The 21524-nt window shown below is 41.3% G+C and overlaps 2 protein-coding genes across 8 annotated transcripts in view; one reads left to right on the forward strand and one right to left on the reverse strand.

Annotated features, from left to right (window-relative positions):
- LOC129757466 (signal peptide peptidase-like 3) overlaps positions 1–21153 on the forward strand; it is a 106816-nt gene extending 85663 nt beyond the window's left edge. For all 7 annotated transcript variants that reach the window (XM_055754691.1, XM_055754693.1, XM_055754692.1 and 4 more), the window contains exons 4-8: positions 10339–10894; positions 10968–11090; positions 11162–11810; positions 11876–11996; positions 19718–21153. In XM_055754691.1, coding sequence (XP_055610666.1) covers positions 10639–10894; positions 10968–11090; positions 11162–11810; positions 11876–11996; positions 19718–19786 — 1218 coding nt within the window. In that variant the 5' untranslated portion in view covers positions 10339–10638 and the 3' untranslated portion in view covers positions 19787–21153. The remainder of the gene's footprint in view (positions 1–10338; positions 10895–10967; positions 11091–11161; positions 11811–11875; positions 11997–19717) is intronic.
- LOC129757467 (solute carrier family 25 member 44-like) lies at positions 1064–7669 on the reverse strand. Its single transcript, XM_055754699.1, has 3 exons — positions 7329–7669; positions 6454–7258; positions 1064–3071 (listed from the first exon to the last, which is right to left on the reverse strand). The coding sequence occupies exons 2-3, from the start codon at positions 6598–6600 to the stop codon at positions 2256–2258; spliced, it is 963 nt and encodes a 320-aa protein (XP_055610674.1). The 5' UTR covers positions 6601–7258; positions 7329–7669; the 3' UTR covers positions 1064–2255.
- Positions 21154–21524: the final 371 nt, after the last annotated feature.

The following is a 21524-nucleotide window of genomic DNA, read 5'->3' on the forward strand; positions in this document are numbered from 1 at the left end:
CAGTCGACGCAGTCGAGCTACTCGACTGAAATTCGACTCGACTCGACTTCTGTAATACCAAAATAGCTCACTCGAGTAAAATGACTCGTGACTCGTCTTTTGTAATAGGGTCCTATTTTTGTAAATTATCATTGTAGGAAAAGTTCATTTCAATGAAGATTCTGTGTGCTGGGCTCAAAGGTCGATTTTGTCATAGTATTTTGACTAAAGTTAACACATTCCCATGGTTTCTTCAGCTGCAACTAGACAGAAGAGAAATAATAATTTTATTAAAACTGATCAGTAATCACTCCCGTTTACCTGCGCACTTGCATAGAAATAGGATTATACCAAACGCTATGTGCAACTGTGGAGCAACACATGCAGATCCTGATCATTTCCTTTTCCTATGCCCTAACTTCGATGCAAAACGGAGTATCATCTGGAGGATACTTTTGAACAAACGCGTGGTTCCTGACATCCAAATCCTGTTGAAAAAATGTGACATCCAAATTTATAAAAGAATAGCTCAGTTTTTTATAGATTGTGAAATCGATTTGTAATCAGTAGTATCAGTTTTATATTAGTTAGATAGATTAATATCATTTTCGATACCCACTTGGCCAGCTATGTATCAGAGGTTAAGCCAGTAGTTGTAATAAAAAAAAAATATGTTTTAGACAATTAGGGCAACAATCATCATACACACTAAATTTTCACCAAAGCTAATGGTAGATTCGGGTTGCTGAGGAAATTTCACACAGGAAAAGTATTCTGTTGTGGAAATATCTCAGGGCTGCCATCCTGCAGCTTCGAATAGAAGCATGAGGGAAAACGAAGCATGAGGGAAAAACAATAATTGAGTTTCGATGTAGAGAGAGAAATATTGCTCATTTTCATTTATAGTTCGAATAAAAATCTTAGTTCTGATGTAATCTACAACGTTATCAATGTTTCAACAATTGCGTTAATCGATTTACGATCGTATTTGTTTCCGGAAGAAATTTCGAATTTTCATGCTATGTTTAACTCTACGACTTGCAGAAGGGGCTTTCTCAAAAATATATTTATGTTCATTTATTAGTTTTCTTTTGAAGAATTTATTTATATTGTTACACGTTTTATTGTTTGTTGCAAGTACAGTCATTCTGTGGTTGTTTTTTATTTATTGTTTCCATGATACGAAAATGTACGAAAATCCATCTAACGGCTAATACAAACTGTTGAAGCTGCCACACACACAAGCATGGTGAATATATAATTACAGCTCAGAAATTCCCTTCAATTCATAACGACAGTTGAAACTGCTTTTTTATTAGTTCCTCTTAGTTTAACAATGTTTGCTACGCTAAACATTTCTACGAAATCTAAACCTAGTTAGCTATAACAGAAGATGAAAACATATCATAAAATAAAAATAAATTACTGTTGTAAACTATAAAACATATACCGACTGACTGACTAACCGATCGGTTGGTTTAAAAAGTTAGGGGTTGTGGCAACATTAATTCGAACTAGAATGTGGATGTGAACCACCAGCACGGTATTTATTAACTTTTCGATGAAGTGTTTTTCTCTTTAAATAAAATGAAGTGGTAGATTGAAGCTACGTACAAACGTACAAAGTGGCTGGAAGTAGGGTCACTTAATAGAACTAGGATCAATTAGCTAAAAACAGAATTCTCGATGGATACATTATGGTTTGGTAGAGTACAGTTTGTTTTTGACTGAATGTTGTTTTTTTCGTCTATTTACAATCTTGATTGTTGTCGGATGGAGGTTTCCAAACACCTGTCCTTCCTTCCTAATTCACACTAATCTGGTGCCCTAAGTATCAAGTTTTTTGGTTGATGAATCTTAAATCACTACACAATGGGGCATTTCGGCTCTTAACGCTTTGGCTATAAGCGTGTTGATACATTCTCATAAGTGCTCAATTGACGCTCTTGACGACGACCACAACAGAGGAAATCTAACAGTTGCAAAAGAGCCCGAATTGTGCCTCTCGGCGACTACCACGGTTCAACAGAGCTAATTTATTGCCATCTCGGACCGACTAACGGAAAATATGCCTATTACAATTATTATCATTGTTATGGCCGGGGAGCAGTTGCTTTTCGGGTATCTTTTTCCCGGCAATGTGGCTTTTTTTGTTTCGTTTGAAACTCTTGCGCGTCACCCTTCGACCATTTTCACAGTCACTGCCACCGATGGCCTTAAAATTTAGCTGACTTGTGCCGGCATTATTGTTGTGGTATTTTCTTGCCATTTCCAAATCACCACTTTATTAGATGTTTGTATTGTTCGTTTACCGAGACTCGCTTGATTGTTTCGTAGCCTAAAATAATGCTAAAGGAGAATGCGGCCGATTGAACGAGCCGTGCGGTGAGACCCTTGAAGAACATGTGGAAATGTTCTTCGTGCCAAAGGTCGCTGAACGCCACCCGCATCGAGTCTAGCCGTTGGACCTGTAACCGGGCCCTTACGATGTCCAGCGGATTGGTGATGACCGTGGTGGTAAATCCACCTAAACTGCCGGCCACACATTGCACAAACAGTAGCGAGACCCACGGCGGACATACCCTAAGCATCTCGTCCTGGTAGAGATGATAGAATGCCCACCAGAGGGCCGAATTCGGAACGTAGGCCATCAAGCTGGCCGTGTACCCCCGGTAGAATCCCTTGAATCCATCCCTCCGGACGATTTCCCGTGCAATGTCCACCGTTATCCGGAGCCGGCTGTTGCTTTTGTCGAAATTAATCCCCAAAGGATTTACGCTGGATCCCTTTCCGGCTGCTCCGCTCATTCCGAGGACCATCGCGTGCTGTGATATCACGTCGAAAGGCACAATTATGGTCTGGCCGACCAGCGAGGCACATCCGCCGGCCACCAGAGACTTTGTCCGTTGGCTGGACCCCTGTTGGGTGAGCACGTGGCGCACTCCTTCATACGTGCTAATGTAGAACACCCCGGATACTATCTGTACCGAGGAGATCCAGAAGCCTCGATAGAGTCCCGGGACGCCCTCGTTTCGATAGATTTTGAACCCGGCATCGATCATGCCCTTGTAGACGTCGTTTTTGTACTGAACCTGCGGTGGGATTAATCATGTATTAGAATAGATCTCTGCAACAACTCAACTTTTAACAAGTTTTGTAAGCATAAGCTCAGATGAACATGTGTTAAAGCTAACCTGAATCTTGTGTGAAAATCTCAACGACGTTATACATTCGTGATACCGTAAACAGCCCTAATTGTGCGCATTTTTAATCATTCTAAAACAATAATATCTATTCTAAAACTCATTTAAAACTGAACTGACGTAGCCTTAAATCACTGACCACACTGACATGACACTTAGAACAAAAATTCAACCATTTTCTGTCTGTTGTTGTCAGATTTTGAAGGTTTGCAATATCGACAGCAGGTGGCAAACCTGAAAAATTCGACAAAAAATGCCCTGTAGGAAAAATGTTTCTGTTTAGCCCGATTTTATCGTAGAAATTGCGTGTTTTATTTTTAAAGTTGGGTGGCATTTCCTAACTGGGATAGCATTTCTTCAAATCGACCGATGCGCACTCTAAAATCGACATTGCGTACTGTTGGAAAAATTATCCAGAAAACGAAATCAAGTGTCTAGTCAGTATGGTCAGTGCTTAAATATTCTGCATGTATATTTTTCTTTTCTAGTTTGAAAATATGTGTGTTAAAATAAATAAATGCGCATCTACTAGTTTTCTGAGATGCCATTTTAATAATAAAAATATGAAAGACAATGTAACAGCTGAAATTTATTAAATTTACCAGTTTATAAAAAACTGTTTTTGTAATGAAGTTGATTTGTTACTTTTTACAACGCACTGTTTCTCATCAGTTTTCAACGGCTTGTTTGAATGATAGCATTTGATTTACACAGGTTTCAGAATTGATTTATTCGAGCTTCTACAGCTATTCATCTGTGGTATAAATGGAGTTTTATTAAAAATTTCATGAAATACTCGTGAACTATATTTTAAGAAGATCCTTTGCTTAATACTTTTCAAGGCAGCTACAAAACTCTCATAGGAATAACTCTTTCTAAATAACACAGGGCAACAGCTTTTTTTGGTCTCTGTTTCTTTCAATAATTGATTTAGGCAGAATATGGTGTTTTGAATTCGAATCTTCTGTTAGATTCGGTCTATCATTACTTATTTTAGTTTAGTTTTGAAAATTCCGTAACAGTTTTAAGTAAAATCCATCATTGATAAATGATAAACTAAAGAACTTACATAAAAATAAAAGTGGATTTTGTATCGATTTTATAATCCTTTATTCTATCAAGGATTAAAATTTTTCCGAGATGAGATTTCAGAGTTTCAGAGATACAATGCTTTAAAAAAGTAATTTCCACAATTTTTTAAAATTAACTTTAACTCTCAAAAATTAAAGCAATAAGGAACAACTTTCTGCTTATTTGGATTCTGCGTCCAGCATTGGTAAAAATCAGCTATGAAATTCTTGTCACATCGGAAAAATGTGAATTTTGTAGTCCTGTGTTATTTTCGAGATGTCTGTATACAATAAATCAAATGAATTACGATGGTGTTTGTATAGATACGATGCAATATATTTTTTAACTGTTTTTGATTGCTGTTTTTGATATGTTCACAATTTTGTGTTCTTGTAGCTAGATTAATCAAAAATAGTAAAAAATTTAAACAATACAGCCTAAAAGTATAAAATAACTACATTAAAGCAATCTCGCTAAGGCATTATGCAAAGATCTATTACAAAGTGAGATTTTTTTTAAATATTCACCCCAATATTCCATTATGGAGATCGTAAATGAATTGATCTGATATATTACAGAGAAGTAAGTAGTTTGAAGTAAGGAATTTCATAACAAATGTCCAAAGTTTTAATGAGGGCTTAGCTAGGGGTAAACCAGTTGGAAGCTTTCAAAAAGTTCAAATATAAGAAGTCCAAGAATTTCAAAGCATTGACTAACATAGTATTTTACCGAATCTGAATATTTTATCATAGTACACAATAATAATTTCATTACGAAACTTTCAGAAGCTCAGGAAGTATAGGCTTTTCGTGGCCACATCGCTTACCAAGGTGATGTCCAAGCCTCATTACCGTTTCCCCCTAACACTCAGCGTGGGATTTGCGGAGAGATGGCTTACAGCTGGTCTCCGCAGCACAAATCATCACACGTGCTGCAATTCCTTCCCCTCTGTCGACCACGTGGACTTGGCCGGCTTCGTTATTGGTTCAATTAATAGAAGGAGATCCTTAAAATAGTACAGTGAGATTGTATTGCTTTAACCCAGAAATCTTTCATTTGGTATATAACTCGGAATTTAAAATCTGAATCTGAATCTTAATTTGAAATCTGGAATCTAAAACTGAAATATGAATCAAAATATAAAATCTGATTCTGAAATCTGAATTTGAAATCTTAATCTGAAATCTGAATCTGAAATCTGAATCTGCAATCTGAATCGGAAACCTGAATCTGAATCTGAATCTGAAATCTGAATCTGAAAACTGAATCTGAAATCTGAATCTGAAATGAGAATCTGAAATCTGAATCTAAAATCTGAATCTGAATCTGAAATCTGAATCTGAAATCTAAAAGCTGAAATCTGAAGGCTGAAATCTGAATCTGAAATCTGAATCTGAATCTGAAATCTGAATCTGAATCTGAAATCTGAATCTGAAATCTGAATCTGAAATCTGAATCTGAAATCCGAATCTGAAATCTGAAATCTAAATAAATAAGAAATCTATACTTTATCTTATTATTTAATCTATACTTTATCTTATTCTTAATTCTTAATCTGATATCTGAAATTGGTATGAGTTCTGAAATCTGGATTTGAAATTCAAACTTAAGTTTAAATCTTAAAAAAAAAAATAATCTGAAAATCTGAATCTATAACATCGAAGTGAAATCAGAATTTGATATTTTAATCTAAATTCTGTACTTGAAACATGAATCTGATATCTCGATCTGAAATTTGAATTTTCAATCTGTATTAAAATATGAAATCTGAATCTAAAATTTAGTTTGAAATCTGGAATCCTGAAAAGAAGATATATTTAAATTTAAGAATAAGCTAAAACCCTCTATTTTAATTCGTTTGTAAACTGGAGGATCAAAATGATCTCACAAATAATTTTGTAAAAAATTTAAAAATTTTAAAAACTATGTGGAAATGATATGATAGTTAGTCATTGTTGGGGTAGTCACCACATAACAGTAAAAATCTAAAAACAGCCTATCTTGAATCCAGTTTACTCACAGACACTAAAAAGCAGTTTGCAATCTGATCTGTATCACATTCACGGTCTTTGTTATCGATATATGATTGATGATTAACCAGTTGAAAAATCTTTTTTTGCTTGTAGCTTACTTTTAACAGACTCAATTTTAATTTAAAAAAAACAATGCCATGACTCATAGGGATTAACACTTTACTAACCTGCAGTTGCGTTTTGATCACGGTCAGCGGAAATAACGCACAGCGCACCGAAAAGGAGCTCAGCATTGATAGAGGGAAAAATTTGCGCTTGTCCATCATGTCCCACTCGATGGTGCGTATAAACGCACCGCTAGATGAATCCATCATAGAAGGACCCGTGGCCGGTTGTGAAGTGCGGACTTATAACTATTAATTTTCGTTACAGGATACACTTAGCTGTCGACAATGTTCCAACCACCAAACCGGTCCCGGTGTTGTGGAAGGAACAACGTTGTCATTACTTTTGCCTAGACTTGTTTCAGACCGCGGCGTCGAGCGTCCGATAGCAACAAAGAATGACGTCACTCGTGCGCTTCGTCGTGCATCTTTTGTTTGCTCTTGATGCAAATATTGGCCTTGATTGACGATCAGGCGAAAAGGTTTTCGAGATTTCTGCCCCTCTTGTTTATCCGATAACAGCTCACAATAGACCACAACCGGTAATCTCGTAGCTGTGTGCGACGAATGACAACTAGCTTATCATTCTAGCTACAGCCAACAAAAGCCGTCATCGAACTTTCCTAGTTTCGGAATACAAATGGTAATCCAGCAGGGATGTTCAAAGTCCAAGTCCAATGACCTTCAGAAACTGTCGACCCGATTTTATCCACTTGGGGCCCAAATCAACACTGTTAAAAGGGGGTTTGGTTTCCAAGCGAAATGTTCCAACGTCGTCGTCGAATGGAAGTTTATGTAACTTGCTGATGGTCTTCACACAACCACCACAATCAAGCAGCTACTGTTCGCAACACCATCAGCTGAGGCTCTGTTGAAAGATGGAAAACATTATTTTGCGCGTTCAATCTTAATAGAATTCCGTCAAACAGTCAGCTCACTTCTACAATGTTGTTCCCGATATAAACAGATCAGCACCAAACGAAAGTCGACAGCCCAGATAGGTCAATCCGGAACATGAAGTTGTTGTTTGACATTCTTCCGTGTCGTCAGCAACCTCGAAATTGCACAATCCAACCTTCTCTTGCCGAGTGTGAATATTCCAGGCCCCAGCACACGTTTTACGCTCCGCAAACAAGTAAACCTTCAGTGAAAAACAAAACTACGCCTTTTTTGCACTTTTCCTATCCGTGAATTGGACGTGAAATTCACAAATTTCGCCAACAATCTCCACTCGATACTTTTTCTTGCGCTTCTGACTGAACTGGCTGACTGGTCTCTGTGACTTCAACTTGCTACCAACCAACGAGCCAACCACCCACCCTACCCCACCAATACTCTGTTGTTGATTTTCTCGATTTTCTCTCGCTCCCATCGCGTGAGTTACCATCGGTCGTTGTGTCAAACTCAAACCGAGAGCAACAGAGCTGCCGGTTCATTTTTTTCTGTTTTGTCCGTTTTTTTTAGGTTTTTTATCCATCCAGCTGCCGGTTCGAAACAAGACCTCTTTTTGGTTTCCTGGCATTATGGATTTTTCATGTTGGTTCGTTCGTGCGTCGTTTCCCAATCAAATCAACATAAACATTTCAATTTTTCTCTGTAAGAAATAACTTCTTTCGTTCTTAATTCTCTTAAACAATCTAGGAGTCTAGCAACTTTTTGTAGCAGTAAAGTCGTGGAAATAATGTTCTTTTGTGCTCCAACCACCGTATTTCTCATTCTTTCTTTTGCTTCGAAGCAGAACCTTGTTACATGGCAGATGTATTTATTTTCAACTTTCCGTTGGTTCTGGCAGCACTGCCGATAAATGAAAATGAGAGGGCGGGAACTCATCTGGAGTTGGATTCTGTAAATTAGTCATTATGATAAGTTGGTGCAAGGGCTTCCAAAACATTCTTCAAAAATATACCTAATAAAAAAAACAAAAGTAAAATAAAAAAAATGAAATGAATCGGAAAAAGTATCGTAAAAATGCAACTATGAGAGAATTTGATCCCCGATTTTTTTAATCACATTTCTTAACTATTACATTGACCATGAATAGCACCCTGATAAAAGGTTACCCAATTTATGAAGTCTAATTACTTTTGTATCATAAGTCGAATTGAAATAATGTCACCGGATGAGATATTTGTCATAGTTTAGGCTTTAAGAAAAACTGTTTTCCGAAGAAATCGCCCGAAGGGGGCCAAAGTTATTCATGAAAAACTGGATTTTCATGTTCCTCCGGAACAAAATGTCTCAAAATCCCATACAAACTTTAGGCGACCCCTTCCCGTGATCCGATCTGGCCCAAATTTGGCATGAGACCTTGTACTAGACATAGGATCAATTTAAGCCTGCAGCGCATAACATTTCACTAGCTTGAAATTTCCCATACAAATTTGGGGCGGTCAGACCACAGACAGCAAACCAAAGTAATACTAGATTTAAAAGGTACAAATTTTGAAATTTCCAATTTTTTCCAAACCACATAATGTGGTGCATGATTCTTTTTTCAAATTAAAAATTAAGTTTGACTGAGGTTCAAAACATAGTTTGATTCTATGAACTAAATCTTAATTCGAAAAACGAGAGCTGATGGGAAAATAACTTATTGCATATTTTAACTTGTTTGCGAACTTAAGCATTGAAATATGTACGTAAATATTAAATTTTGTAATGCATATTGAAGTTTATTCAAAAGCTAAATATCGTAGAAGAAAGATTTTTGAAATTGAGCTGTCAAAAACATTTACAAACAATAGACAATTCGACACAATACTAATGTTATGACGTATGAATTCGTCTCGGTACATCTTTGTACCTGAAAATAATCAAATTTTTGAAGGTGATAGACAGTATTAAAGAAACATGAGCTATCAAAGAAAGAAATATTTAAAGAACCTTGAGTAGCACTGATTGCTTTTTTATCTGACCGTAGACCGTAAGTTGCGGCAAACCCGAAGCAATCGACCATGTGCAGACTGCAGCATGTGCTGGCTCGGATAAAATCCCGAGTCGATGGGGTGAGGTAGTGGCAGGGTTGCCAATATTCATTTTCAAAAATCAGGGAGCTGGCAAAATAAAAATCAGGCATCGTTAAAGTAACGGAAATTTCGCTCAAAGTGATGAACTTTTTTTTTTGGTCATCGCCCCACTTAATAATTTTACTGCATCAAAGCGGTCGAAAAACTCTCTTTTATTCCCTTTTTTAAATAAGAATTAAAGGGAATCTTTCGGTCGCTTTGATTCAGCCACATTTTCACTTTTCACTTCAGCTATGGTACCTACTCCAGTTCCTTACTACCCATTTTTCATTACATTCGCAAAAATCAGGCAAAATCAGGCATATTTTCAAAGATCAGGGAAATTCAATGGCTTATCAGGTTATCAGGCAGAGTCCCGAAAAATCAGGCAATGCCTGAAAAATCAGGCACATTGGTATCTCTGGGTAGTGGTTATAGAGAAACAAGAGAGATCAATAGTGTAAAAAAAGATCACGGATGGTGTTTCGATAGAAGGTCCAGCCAGCAGTTGATCGGCAGAGCTCGTTGACCGACACTCGTGTCGGTCGATTTCATCATGTTCACCGTGGTGAAATTGCCTAAAGCGCCGTTGTACTGGAGTGGAGATTGCGGTTTCAAGTCCTGCCGGTGAGCCGTAATATCTTTTTCGAAAAATTCATGATATTTACGGCATATGTTCTTTCTTTGATAGCTCATGTTTCTCTAATACTTTCCATCATCTTCGAAAATTTGACAATTCGACACTTTTGGACTGAATATGTTAAGAGATAGCAGGTTATCAACACTTTTCACAATGACACGCATTACTTTGCAGTATGCTCGATTCTTATTACCAAATTCAACAACATAGATATTTCATCACCGAATGTTTTGATTAACAATACTTATTTGGAAACCTTGATAGCCGATAGTAGATTTAAAATTTAACTTTATTTATTCCCAGCTTGTCTGAATTCGACCCGATCTATACCTTCGAGGCAATGTACTTCAAATGCAGCTTAAAGGCGAAAAGCGCCTGAGCGCTTTTTGGACACGCCTGTGCCAACTTCGTAGTGTCGCACCTTAGAAATATAACGTCCCACACGTGGCCACGTTGTTCGTAGCTGCTTCCTGAACACCGGACCGGAAGGAATCTTCCGTTCTACCGGCTTCGGAGAGGCATACCTAGGGCGAGGAGAAATTCCCCGAAACCAAACCGCGCACCAAGCAAAACTCTTTCGAGGGTTTCAATTGCCGAGTCGCCATGTCGGAAGGATTTGGCGCCGGTTCGCAGCAAGACGATTTTCTTCAGCAACAACAATCGCAGCAGCAGCAGTGGTCCTCCTACACCGTGATGGATTCGTCCCGCGTCTCGACCTGTCTCATCTCGATGCTGCTGATCGTGTACGGGAGCTTTCGCAGTCTGAACATGGAACAGGAACAGCGCGAGAAGGAGAAGAAACGGCAGAGCGAAAGCATGAACAACCTCCTCACCGGGGAACCGGTACAACCGGAACAGAGTGAGTTTGGCAAAGATTGTCTTTCGTGTGAAAATATGAAAACTTTTTGTTTTTTTTTTTCTGTATTTTTTAGATAAATTTGCAACGCTGGACACGATGCACGCCCTGTGTCTTCCGCTGGGAGCCTCCATCTCTCTATTGGTTATGTTTTTCTTCTTCGACTCCATGCAAATGCTTTTTGCCGTCTGTACAGCCAGTAAGTAATAAATTTTTTTTTATCGGAACCCTAAAGTTTTCGAATACAACTTTTTCTCTGTTGCATTCCAGTTATTGCCACCGTTGCCCTGGCCTTTCTACTCCTCCCTATGTGTCAGTACATCATACGGCCATGTTCCGATGGCAATCGGATATCGTTCGGCGTTTGTGGACGCTTCACGGCAGCCGAACTGTTCAGCTTCTCGCTGGCCGTATCCATAGTCTGCATCTGGGTTCTGACCGGACACTGGTTGCTCATGGATGCCATGGGCATGGGCCTTTGTGTAGCGTTCATAGCCTTCGTCCGATTGCCCAGTCTCAAGGTGTCCACGTTGCTGCTGACCGGGCTGCTCATCTACGATGTGTTCTGGGTGTTCTTTTCGTCGTACATTTTTAGCACAAACGTCATGGTTAAGGTAGCAACCCGACCGGCGGATAATCCGGTTGGAATCGTCGCACGAAAGCTGAATCTCGGCGGTATCGTAAGGGAACCGCCCAAGTTGAATCTCCCCGGAAAGCTGGTATTTCCTAGCATTCACAACAGCGGACACTTCTCGATGCTCGGTCTGGGCGACATTGTAATGCCCGGCCTGTTGCTGTGTTTCGTGCTGCGTTACGACGCGTACAAAAAATCTCAGTGCACCCAGACGGCCGAAGCGGGCGTTCCACCACCGAGAGGAGTCGGTTCTAGACTTACTTATTTCCATTGTTCCTTATTAGGGTAAGTTCAAATGTTTTGCCTACGGTGTACATTGATTTTTAATCTCATAACTATTCAAATTTCAGTTATTTCCTCGGTTTACTAACCGCCACCGTTAGCTCGGAAGTATTCAAGGCAGCTCAACCTGCACTGCTGTACCTAGTACCGTTCACATTGCTACCTCTGTTGACCATGGCATATCTGAAGGTGAGTCTGGCATTCTAGTATTTTTCTTCTCTGCTCTCACACCTATCAAAGGTTCTATAAATGTTACATTGGCAAACGATGTCGAACAATCGCTAGCACAACTGACGGATCCAGAAGCTAGGTAGCGCTAGATGAACCTTGAAAATGGGGGTTTCACAGTAAGATCATTTGTACTCTTCATTTAAATTTGTGTGTTTTTAACGAATACGCTGTGCAATCTGGACTTCGCAGTTCTACAATTTCGGTGGGTCTTCCTGAAATTGAAATTTCACCTACTTATCATGGACATTCATCCTCTTTCGGACTTTGAGTTTCGAAGATCGTGTGACCCACCGTTTTTTTTACCTACCTACCTACCTAAGGGTCCGGCGCCGATTGACCGACGCATAGGGCTGAGATAACAGATCTCCACTGCTGGCGATCCGGAGCCAGCGTCTCCACTTGCTGCCAGCCAAAATTCTCGTCAACTGTGCGGATTTCAGCGGCTAGACTACGCCGCCACGAGCTTCTGGGCCTGCCTCTTCTTCAATGCCCATCTGGATTCCAGTCGAGCGCCTCTCTACAAATCTCGTTTTCATCTCCTCGCAGCGTGTGCCCAATCCATCTCCACTTACGTTCCCGAATCTCGATTTCTAACGCGACACCGGCGATCCAGTGAGATCCAGTTGCCAGGCAACCAAGCGCGTATGATGTTCCGCAGGCAGCGATTCACAAAAACATGCAGTTTTCGTGTCGTCACCGCATATGTGCACCATGTTCCGCATCCGTACAACAATAAGGATTTGACGTTTGAGTTGAAGATTCGGATTTTGGTTCGTAGAGAGATCGCAAACGCAAATCGGGCTTTTCTGATCCGGGTTTCGATGTCCTTCTTGGTACCACCATCAGGCGTAATCTGGCTACCAAGATACACTTTCTCAACCTGTTGTCCAGCTACCACGAAATCGGAACGATTTTCTGTGTTGATTTCCATCGACTTGGTCTTTCCGACATTGATTTTGAGACCTGCTGCCTTGGAGCTTTCGGTGAGGTCGTCGAGTTTGCTCTGCATGTCTTGTTGTCTTTGAGCTAGCAAAACAATATCCAAAACTATACCCTTTTTTTGGCTCGACGCATTTTCTTCGGTTCAGCTACCTCTAAGCAACTTTGATTTGAAGTCCACCAAGCCCAATATAGCCGATCTTCGATTTTCTTGCTCGAATACTTGATTTCGAGCTTTGATTTCATAGTGCCACAAGATCAGACTGTAATCCTGCAAGTTTGCGGTGAAATCGGTTTTGTTTTCAGGACCTCTGTTTTGTGGTGTGTTTAAAATAAGACTGTTTTCGGATAAAGGTCACAAGACTTAAAATTGTTACTTACTCTCAGTAGGGCCCAGGAACAAATAGACCGAGAAAATCACTTTTATTTCACAAGTAAACTTCCTAGGTACAAATCGTGAAAACTGCAAAACACGAACCTACTTCGCAAAAACCATTGTTTTGTTTTAGAGAGCTAAACGGTTATACGCAAAAACTTTGGAACTTAAAATTGGGTTCCTAACAATTCTCACCCTTTCAAGATTACGAATATTAATAACTACTGGATTTACAATTAAAAACAACTAATGCAAGAAAAACTTCCATCTAAAAGAATTGATCCAAAAAATTTTAAAATTAGAAATATATATATAATCACTGTGTTTCAGCAACTTCCTTCTTCTCAAGGATTTTCTTATCACCGACGATTCCAAAGGTTCTTCAAAATTCAACATTCGTCCAGGATGCATCTCATTTCTGGCGGGAGGGGGTTGACTTGGAGATGAAGGAAAACCTCGGAACTCCTCTTCTTCTTCTGATTCCTCACGACGCCTCTTGGATCCATTGATTCCAGGCGCCCTCGAATTCCCCTCTCTCGACTCCTCGGTTGCATGCCTAAACTGAAACGCCACATTGCGCCTAGGTTCAGTTCTCGCTACTCTGATCTGCCCCCTGTGGGCCAAGACCACATGCGCCCCTAAGGCTATCTGACTCTTCACTGCTGCTGTAATCCACTCTCAACCGCTTAAAATAATCGTGCACATCCTTCTGTCCCATCTGGCTAGTGAAGTAGACAATGTGCAACTCGAGACCCCATACACCCAACCCTCGGGTAGTGGTCATATCACCTCTTGTCTGCAACTCCGATTCTCTACCTCCCCGTGGTACTAGCTGGGGTGCGAGCAACCTTAGCGGAGATCGGGTACCCAACCCCGGTGGATGCTTTGGTCGCATGCAGAATGAGTTAGGGGGCTTCGTACGCGTCTGTTCTCCATGTTAGGGGCGGCGTGCGGAGTGCAACAGCGTCCTGGTGGTGTTCGGGACCCAAAACAGCAACATCACGACGGTCCTCCTGCGAGATAGTGGGGTTAGCTGCGGGCCTTGCGAGCCTGTGACTACTAAAAAAACATAAGCAACGAATAACGAACAACAAATTTCGGATGGAAATCGGCAAAGACCCACGCGACGAAAAGGGACTAGCGATTGGAAACTTGGAACATGGAACTGCCGATCTCTAAATTTTGTGGGCAGTACCCACGTGCTCTCCAACGAATTGAAGAGCCGCAAATTCGACATCGTAGCGCTGCAGGAGGTATGCTGGAAGGGCTCCACGGTGCGAACGTATCCAGATGGTCGTGCCATCTACCAGAGCTGCGGCAACACACACGAGCTTGGAACAGCTTTTATAGTGATGGGAAAGATGCAAAAGCGCGTGATCGGATGGTGGCCGATCAACTCACGAATGTGCCGGTTGAGAATCAAGGGCCGGTTCTTCAACATCAGCATCATCAACGTGCACAGCCCTCACCTCGGAAGTACCGGTGACGACAAAGACGAATTCTACGCGCAGCTGGAGCGTGAATACGACCGTTGCCCAAAACATGATATCAAGATCGTCATCGGGGATTTCAATGCTCAGGTCGGCCAGGAGGAGGAATTTAAACCGACAATTGGAAGGTTCAGCGCGCACCAGCTGACCAATGAAAACGGCCTCAGACTTATTGATTTCGCCGCCTCCAAACGAATGGCCGTACGTAGTACCTTTTTTCAGCACCGCCTCCCACACAAGTACACCTGGAGATCACCATACCAAACGCAATCACAGATCGACCACGTTTTGATCGACAGCCGGCACTTTTCGGACATCATCGACGTCAGATCCTGTCGGGGCGCCAACATCGAGTCGGACCATTATCTGGTGATGGTGAAGATGCGCCCAAAACTCTCCGTAGTGAACAACAAGCGAAACCGGCGCCCGCCTCGGTTAAACATCGCGCGACTGAAGCAACCTGAGGTCGCGGCAGACTACGCGCAATCGGTCGAAGCAGCGCTGCCGGCAGAGGGCGAGCTTGACGAAGCCCCTCTCGAGGACTGTTGGGATACCATCAAAACAGCCATCAACAGTGCGGCGGAGAACGTCATCGGTTATGTGGAGCGATCTCGACGGAACGACTGGTTCGACGATGAGTGTAGGAGGGTGATGGACGAAGAAAATGCCGCGCGGGCGGCAGTAGTGCAAAGAGGCACCCGTCGAAATGTGGAAAATCACCGACAGCGGAAGAGGCAGCGAGTCCGACTTTTCCAGGAGAAAAAGCGCCGCCTGGAGGAGGAGGAGCTCCAGGAGCTGGAGCAGCTGCATCGTTCCCAAGAAACACGAAAGTTCTATCAGAAACTCAACGCATCCCGCAAAGGCTTCGTGCCGCAAGCCGAAATGTGCCGGGATAAGGACGGGGGTATCCTGACGGACAATCGTGAGGTGATCAAAAGGTGGAAGCAGCACTTCGATGAACACCTGAACGGCGCACATGCAGGAGATCAAGACGGTGGGGGAAGGTACATCGCCGGCGTAGCCAACGACGAAGAGGAGCCACTCCCAACGATGAGTGAAGTTAAGGAAGCCATTCGCCAGCTGAATAGAAACAAGTCGGCTGGGAAGGATGGCATCGCAGCTGAACTCATCAAAATGGGCCCGGACAGGTTGGCCGATTGCCTACATCGGTTGATAATCCGGATCTGGGACATAGAACAGCTACCGGAGGAGTGGAAGGAGGGGGTAATATGCCCCATCTACAAGAAGGGCGACAAATTGGACTGTGAGAACTACCGAGCGATCACTGTCCTCAATGCCGCCTACAAAGTGTTGTCCCGAATCCTACTCCGCCGCCTAACGCCACAAGCAAACAGATTCGTGGGAAGTCATCAGGCCGGCTTCATGGAGGGACGGTCTACGACGGACCAGATATTCACATTGCGGCAAATCCTCCAAAAATGCCGTGAACACCAAGTCCCTACGCATCATCTATTCATCGACTTCAAAGCCGCATACGACACGATCGACCGTAACGAGCTATGGAAAATCATGGACGAGAACGGCTTTTCCGGGAAGCTGATCAGACTGATCAAGGCGACGATGGATGGAACGCAGTGCTGTGTGCGGATTTCGGGTGAATTGTCGAGTTCATTCGAATCGCGCAGGGGGCTTCGACAAGGTGATGGTCTATCCTGCATGATGTTCAACGTGGCGCTAGAAGGTGTTATTCGACGAGCGGTGGGCGAAATGCGGGGCACGATTTTCAACAGATCCAGTCAACTTATCTGCTTTGCCGATGACATTGATATAGTCGGCAGATCATCTGCGGCGGTGGAGGAGATCTACCGCAAACTGAAACGCGAGGCAGGAAGGATTGGGTTGATGATTAATACGTCCAAGACGAAGTACATGCTGGCCTGCGGATCCGAGACCGACCGAACCCGCTTGTCCAGTAATAACAAGGTCACGATCGACGGCGACGAGCTGGAGATAGTCGAAGACTTTGTCTATCTCGGCTCACTGGTGACCGCAGACAATGACACCAGCCGTGAGATCCGGAGGCGAATAATCAGCGGAAGTCGTGCCTACTATGGACTCCACAAGCAACTGCGGTCGAGAAGACTTAGCCCTCGCACGAAGTGTAACCTGTATATGACGCTCATTAGACCGGTTGTTCTCTACGGGCACGAGACATGGATATTGCTCGATGAGGACCTGCGTACACTCGGAGTATTCGAGCGACGAGTGTTAAGAACCATCTTTGGCGGCGTACAGGAGAACGGAGTGTGGAGGCGAAGGATGAACCACGAGCTCGCGCGCCTCTACGGCGAACCCAGTATCCAGAAGGTGGTGAAAGCTGGCCGGATACGCTGGGCGGGACATGTTGCGAGAATGCCGGACGACTGTCCTGCAAAACAGGTGTTCGCTACGAATCCGGTAGGAACAAGACGAGCGGGGGCGCAACGAGCGAGGTGGTTAGACCAAGTGGAGCGTGATCTGGCGAACGTGGGGTGCCCGAGAAATTGGAGAACGGTTGCTATGAACCGAGTGAATTTTAGGAATTATGTTCGTCAAGTTATGTCGTGAGACGGAATACTATGTAAATAAATAATCCTTCTGTCCCTCCTTAGGCTTTACGTCGACAAAATTTACTTTGTTTCTCTGATCCTTCTTGCGCTCAAAGCATGATTTCCAAACATGGCCTAGCTCTCCACAATAATTGCACTTAAAATTCGCGTATCTTCCTCTACCATTTGCATTACCACGGGATCTTGATCTATTCCATCTCATGTTCTCCCTACTGCACGATCTGTCTCTTTGAGGCATACGTCCATCAAATGTTCTAGCATCAAATCTACTGAACCGATCTCCCAGTCTGTATTTAACATAGTTTATGTTCTCAACATCAATGAATTTTTCATGATCAAAAATCCTCTCTGAATTTTTGATCATCCGCTCTGCCGTTTTCAAAGTTAGATTTTCTTCATTGAATAAACGCTTTTTTAATTCCTTATCCTGGATTCCGATAACAAGTTGATTCCTTATGGCTCGATCGCGATAACCATCAAACTCGCAAGCCTCAGCCAACAGTCTAACTGCTAATATAAAATTTTCATTCGATTCTGACGGACCCTGCTTCCGGTTCCTAAATCGAACATAAGCCTGAAGTTCCGAATCTTTCTTGTCATATCTCTCCTTAAGTTTCTTTGTAATTTTCTCATAAGACAAAGTTTTGAGATCGACCGCCGGAAACAGAAGTTTGATTTCGTCAAACACTACCATTCCACAAAACCCTAAGAAAATGTCCTTCTTTTTTTCCTCTCCAATATTATTGGAAGAAAAGAAATATTCCAATCTTTCAACGTAGTTGGAAAACGACGTTCCCGGAACAAATGGGTCAATAGTGCCAAACATCGACATGACTATCAAAGCCTGCTAAACAATTGATGGCAAATTTAAACTGTTGCCCACCACTGAATCAAACAAATTCCTCGCCAACCAAAAACAACAAAGAAACCGCCAAACACGGCGTCCACAATGGCGGATCACGACGCCCGCGATGGCGCTTAACGACGCCTGCAACTACACCTAGCAAAAACTCTGCTCCAGCAAAAAAAAATCCTCAAGTAGCGTCACCAACACCGGCTACTATGAAATTATAAAGAAAGTTTCCAACTAAATCTTCCAACAAATTTGAATATACAAAATTTTGAGCAAACTCACCAAAAATTTTCACAAAATCATGAATACTGCTTACAACAAATCCTGATTTTTTTTTCTGCATGTCCTGATTTCCGAAAAATCCACCTGTAATCTGTTGCCAAAAAACATTGAAATTCTCTGTCAGTAAGAGTATCCCAAATTTGTACGATTCAAGATTTTAATCGAGCGGTTTCCCAGATGGAAATTTGATCAAAAGCGCTCGAATTAGTTTTGATTTACGGGGATCTATTGATTTTTTTAGTTGACGTTTTCAATAACAGATCCAGTGAGATCCAGTTGCCAGGCAACCAAGCGCGTATGATGTTCCACAGGCAGCGGTTCACAAAAACATGCAGTTTTCGTGTCGTCACTCGTCACCGCATATGTGCACCAAGTTCCGCATCCGTACAACAATAAGGATTTGACGTTTGAGTTGAAGATTCGGATTTTGGTTCGTAGAGAGATCGCAAACGCAAATCGGGCTTTTCTGATCCGGGTTTCGATGTCCTTCTTGGTACCACCATCAGGCGTAATCTGGCTGCCAAGATACTGGAAGCACTCCACTTTCTCAACCTGTTGTCCAGCTACCACGAAATCGGAACGATTTTCTGTGTTGATTTCCATCGACTTGGTCTTTCCGACATTGATTTTGAGACCTGCTGCCTTGGAGCTTTCGGTGAGGTCGTCGAGTTTGCTCTGCATGTCTTGTTGTCTTTGGGCGAGCAAAACAATATCCAAAACTATACCCTTTATTTGGCTCGACGCATTTTCTTCGATTCAGCTACCTCTAACCAACTTTGATTTGAAGTCCACCAATATTTATGCAAGCTTATCAAAATGAGCGGTATCCTGAAAAATCCTGATTTTTTTTCTGCATGTCCTGATTTCCGAAAAATCCACCTGGAATATGCTGTCAAAAAACATTGAAATTCTCTGTCAGTAAGAGTATCCCAAATTTGTACGATTCAAGATTTTAATCGAGCGGTTTCTCAGATGGAAATTTGATCAAAAGAGCTCGAATTAGTTTCGATTTACTACGGGAATCTATTCATTTTTTTAGTTGAGGTTTTCAATAACAGATTTTTTCCAAGGTTGAAACGGAAAAAATGATTTAATACAATATGTTTTAAACAATAGTAGGTATCATCTCTGCTTTAATCGATTTACACAACCAACTTTTTCAATTACAGGGCGACTTGAGGCGGATGTGGAGCGAACCGTTCATCATACAGCAAGCATCCAAACAGTTGGAGGTTTAAGTCAGCATTTAAAATACCCTCTGCGCTTTGCGCCCGCGTTCGGTCCGTTTCGGAAAGCAGATTAGAACAACCACAAGCATCAAGATAGTATTAGAAAACAAAAACACTCATTATGCATGTAGATGTTGAACTTTCTCTAATGGATCGCAGAACAAAAAAAAACAAACAAACAATTCTCTAGAGAACAAATTAAGTAAAGAACAAGGATTTACATATAGCAAATAAGTACTCATAAGTATAATATATACATTATATGTAAGTGCTAAGATAAACAGAATCCCTTTCTGATGTGAGTGTATTTAGTAAGGAAAAAAGAGCAAGCAAAAACAACTTGATCTACAAGATGATATCTTGACAACGTTGAATATGCGAAATGTAGAGTATAAAAAAGACAAAAAATAATTAATCGGCTCCAGGCAGAGATGGAAGGAAACATTCTTTTATGCCAAGAATACTAGAGAAACGGTACATGATGAACAAACGCTACGAAACCAGTTATGGCTTAAATGCTGAATGTAAAAATTAAATCAATGATAAAAAGATTTGTAATGTTTTTATCAATTTTTATCATTTCCGAAGACTAGCGAAAGAAAAAATATCTGTTTGGTCTGTTTCAATCAAAGCACATACTTTCGGTTCAACCATGTAAGCCAGACTTTCCAGGTTCAGATTATATAGTTTATCGAACGTCAGAGAAGTAAGACTTCCGCGATTTAACTTTATACCAACCAAACTACATCAAACAGTTAATATGCAATCACTCGTATTTCCGAATCTTCATTTAAGTTTCTTCATACATATGTCGTCAGTGTCGAATAGAAAATGCTTTTCGAATTCACCAAATAAACAAACAAAAAAAATGTAAGGTACCTCAATCAAAATCAACATTAAAATTCTGCTCCGCCAGCCTGCCTGTAAGACAAATATGGCACCAGAAAGTCAAATTATTAGTAACACTAGTGTTGGCGTAAACTTATCGGACAAACAGGTTACAATTGGAGAAAAGTCGGAATGTTCTTTTTTTCTTAATTTAAATTTTTAGCCTCTCAGTGTTAGAGCAACCATTTTTTTCCAAAACAAAGACATCCAAATAGTTGAACATCAAAATTTGAAGACATCTCATCCCATCTCACCTAAAAACATACATTTAGCTGCAATACTCTAACCCGCGGTTGATCCCCTGTGTAATAAGTGAAACTGTTAGAACAACAAACAATATAAACAAAATGTGATAATTTTGATTTATTTCCGCACTCTCTGTGTAATTGCCTATATAAAAATATCTCGAATGTATACTTCATGATTTTTTTTTTATTTTTAAATAGAAAAGTCTGTTTAAAATAGTGAAATAAAAGCGTTTTTGAACATTCATTTGTGTGCCATGCTGGTGGAATATCACAGGTGTCCCTTGAGAAATTGAAGTAGGATGCGAGGATGTGGTGTCTTTGTTGCCGTTTTCTTTCTTTGCAAATTGCAAGACAACTTTGAGCTTCGTTCGATTATCAGATTAACAGTTCAAAAAATTATACAGGGCTTAACTTAGCTTAGCTTAGCTTGATTGACTACTCACATCCACCTTTAAACATTGAACCCGAAATGCTTTATTTTGATTTTTGAGTATTATATAATATTGAACAATGCCGTTGAACTTCCTCAGTATACTTTACAGAAACTCTTTATTGATATAACAATTGTATTGAATAAAATGCATTTCGAATCCCATGATCGCAGGCGTGGC

Source organism: Uranotaenia lowii, chromosome 3 (assembly GCF_029784155.1).
Source record: "Uranotaenia lowii strain MFRU-FL chromosome 3, ASM2978415v1, whole genome shotgun sequence".
NCBI lineage: Eukaryota > Metazoa > Arthropoda > Insecta > Diptera > Culicidae > Uranotaenia > Uranotaenia lowii.

Excerpts from the sequence above, each read along its gene's own strand:
- LOC129757467 (XM_055754699.1), bottom strand. The coding sequence starts at position 6,600 with ATGATGGATTCATCTAGCGGTGCGTTTATACGCACCATCGAGTGGGAC. Across the intron at positions 3,072-6,453 it reads TGATCAAAACGCAACTGCAG|GTTCAGTACAAAAACGACGT; the intron begins GTTAGTAAAGTG and ends ATCCCACCGCAG.